At 43.1% G+C, this 2,181-nt stretch overlaps 1 protein-coding gene across 1 annotated transcript; it reads left to right on the top strand.

Moving 5' to 3' along the window:
• The first annotated feature begins 263 nt into the window (after positions 1-263).
• Positions 264-1,280, top strand: LOC135974662 (olfactory receptor 6N1-like). Its single transcript, XM_065563076.1, has one exon. The coding sequence runs from the start codon at positions 264-266 to the stop codon at positions 1,278-1,280; it is 1,017 nt and encodes a 338-aa protein (XP_065419148.1).
• Positions 1,281-2,181: the final 901 nt, after the last annotated feature.

The raw sequence follows: 2,181 nt of genomic DNA, 5'->3' as shown, positions 1-2,181 counted from the left end.
TCATAGTAGATAAAGAAATATTCTGATCCGCTATATCAGTACTCGGCTACCAGAGATATGGGCTTTTTCAGAAGTGATTGCTCTGATTATGGCAGATGATGGTTTACATGAATACAAATGTTCTCTTCTCAAATTCAGAATTCTGGCATTTTGCTCTGACCTCTACATTTAGGTTTAAAATTTCAGCCTGCAATCTGGAAAGGAAGGGGAGTTTCTGAATACTTATGGAATTAATTAATGCAACTTGATTAACCTTTAACTCTATGTTCTTCCAATTCAATTGCACAGCATTGTTTTATTCCTGGACTCAAACAATGGCAGACAGAGACTGGGGAAACCAAACAGCCATCAAAGAATTCATCATTCTGGGATTCGGGGATCTCCCTGACCTGCAAATTCTTCTCTTCCTGATGTTCCAAGTCATCTACATGGCAACCGTGGCTGGGAACACCCTCATTGTGATGCTCATTGTGGTTAACCAGCACCTTCACACCCCCATGTACTTCTTCCTGGGCAACTTGTCCTGCCTGGAGACCTGCTACACCTCAACCATCCTGCCCAGGTTGCTGGCCAGTCTCCTAACTGGGGACAAAACCATCTCAGTCAGTGGCTGCATCATACAACTGTATTTCTGTGGTTCTCTGGCATGTACAGAATGCTATCTCCTAGCAGCAATGTCTTATGATCGGTATTTAGCGATATGTAAACCCCTGCACTATTCAACTCTTATGAATATCAGGTTTTGCCTCCAGTTGGCTGCTGGATCATGGTTAAATGGCTGTTTGGCTACTGCTATCTTTGTCTTATTCCTATCACAGTTAATATTCTGTGGCCCAAATGAAATTAACCATTTCTATTGTGATTCCATCCCACTGATAGAACTCTCCTGCAGTGACACCCACCAGGTCATATTGCTGGATTTCATATTAGTCTCTGTATTCACCCTGCCTCCATTCCTACTAACCCTGACATCCTACGTGTGTATCATCACCACCATTCTGAGAATCCCTTCCACCACCGGGAGACAAAAAGCCTTTTCCACCTGCTCCTCTCACCTCATTGTGGTGACAATTTTCTATGGATCCATAATGATTGTGTACCTGCTACCGAAACATGATACACTGAGAAACCTGAACAAAGTGCTCTCTCTTTGCTACACGGTCCTGACTCCCCTGGTAAACCCCCTCATCTACAGCCTGAGAAACAGAGAGGTCAAAGAAGCCTTGTTCAAAGCAGTTAGTAAATATGTGGCTTTCACCAAAACATGCAGAGACTCCTAGAGAATAACTTAGCCTGAGGTTTTCAAAGGTTCCCGGGTGTTTTAAGCAGTCAGCCCCCATTAAAATTAAGTTGAAAACTCCCATTGAAAATCTCAGCACTAATGTGAAAAAGAAATGGAGATGATCTACATCGAGTTACTGAGACAGTCTTTGTGGTCTCCTGCTGTGTCCATGTAACACAATTTCCAGGAAAGTGAGGATGTTGACAGCTGTGTCACTCTCTCATGTTCAGCACTGATACACACAGTATAATGGTATTTTTCTCCAGGGTGTTGACTAAATGTTCACCCTCTGTGAGGAGTGTGTACAGCCTCTGAAACTGCACAGAGCTGACATTGTGTAAGGCACAAAATCCACTAACGATGAAAGCAAATCCCTGGGTATATATATCCCCTGTTCATTGTTTCTCTATGTAAGATAATAAAGTCTTGTAATCCAATTCAGACAGTCTAATACGAACAAAACACAATGGGTGACATCATCATATTTGTTGCTACAAATCGTTTCTTATGGCCCTAAGGATACAACACAGAATCCAGCCAGAGCTCAGGTCACTGTTGTCCATCTAAGTGGAAGGACCAGGGAGGAAGGTGGCCATAACCATGGTATCATCATACAGTTTTTAACTGGGCACCAGGTGGAGCGGTTTTTTAACCAATTTTTATATCCATAAAAAGCATTTTTTGATCAAAATAAATGTTTGGACAATAAAAATAGTAGCACCCGTGCGGCATAGGTGAGGATGTAAGCCTGGAAAATTTGCCGCCCCTGAAATTGTGCTCCATGCCATCATAGCACTCTGCAAACTGCTGTCAGTCGGCGTGCTTGCCTGCTCTCTCCATATGCTGTTCCAGCCCTGCCCAGACAGTTGGTTCAGCAGACCTCGATAGTACTACCAAGA

The sequence above is a fragment of the Chrysemys picta genome, chromosome 12 (genome assembly GCF_011386835.1).
Source record: "Chrysemys picta bellii isolate R12L10 chromosome 12, ASM1138683v2, whole genome shotgun sequence".
Taxonomy (NCBI): domain Eukaryota; kingdom Metazoa; phylum Chordata; order Testudines; family Emydidae; genus Chrysemys; species Chrysemys picta.
This window is presented reverse-complemented; position numbering and strand designations above follow the sequence as displayed.

Excerpts from the sequence above, each read along its gene's own strand:
- LOC135974662 (XM_065563076.1), top strand. The coding sequence starts at position 264 with ATGTTCTTCCAATTCAATTGCACAGCATTGTTTTATTCCTGGACTCAA.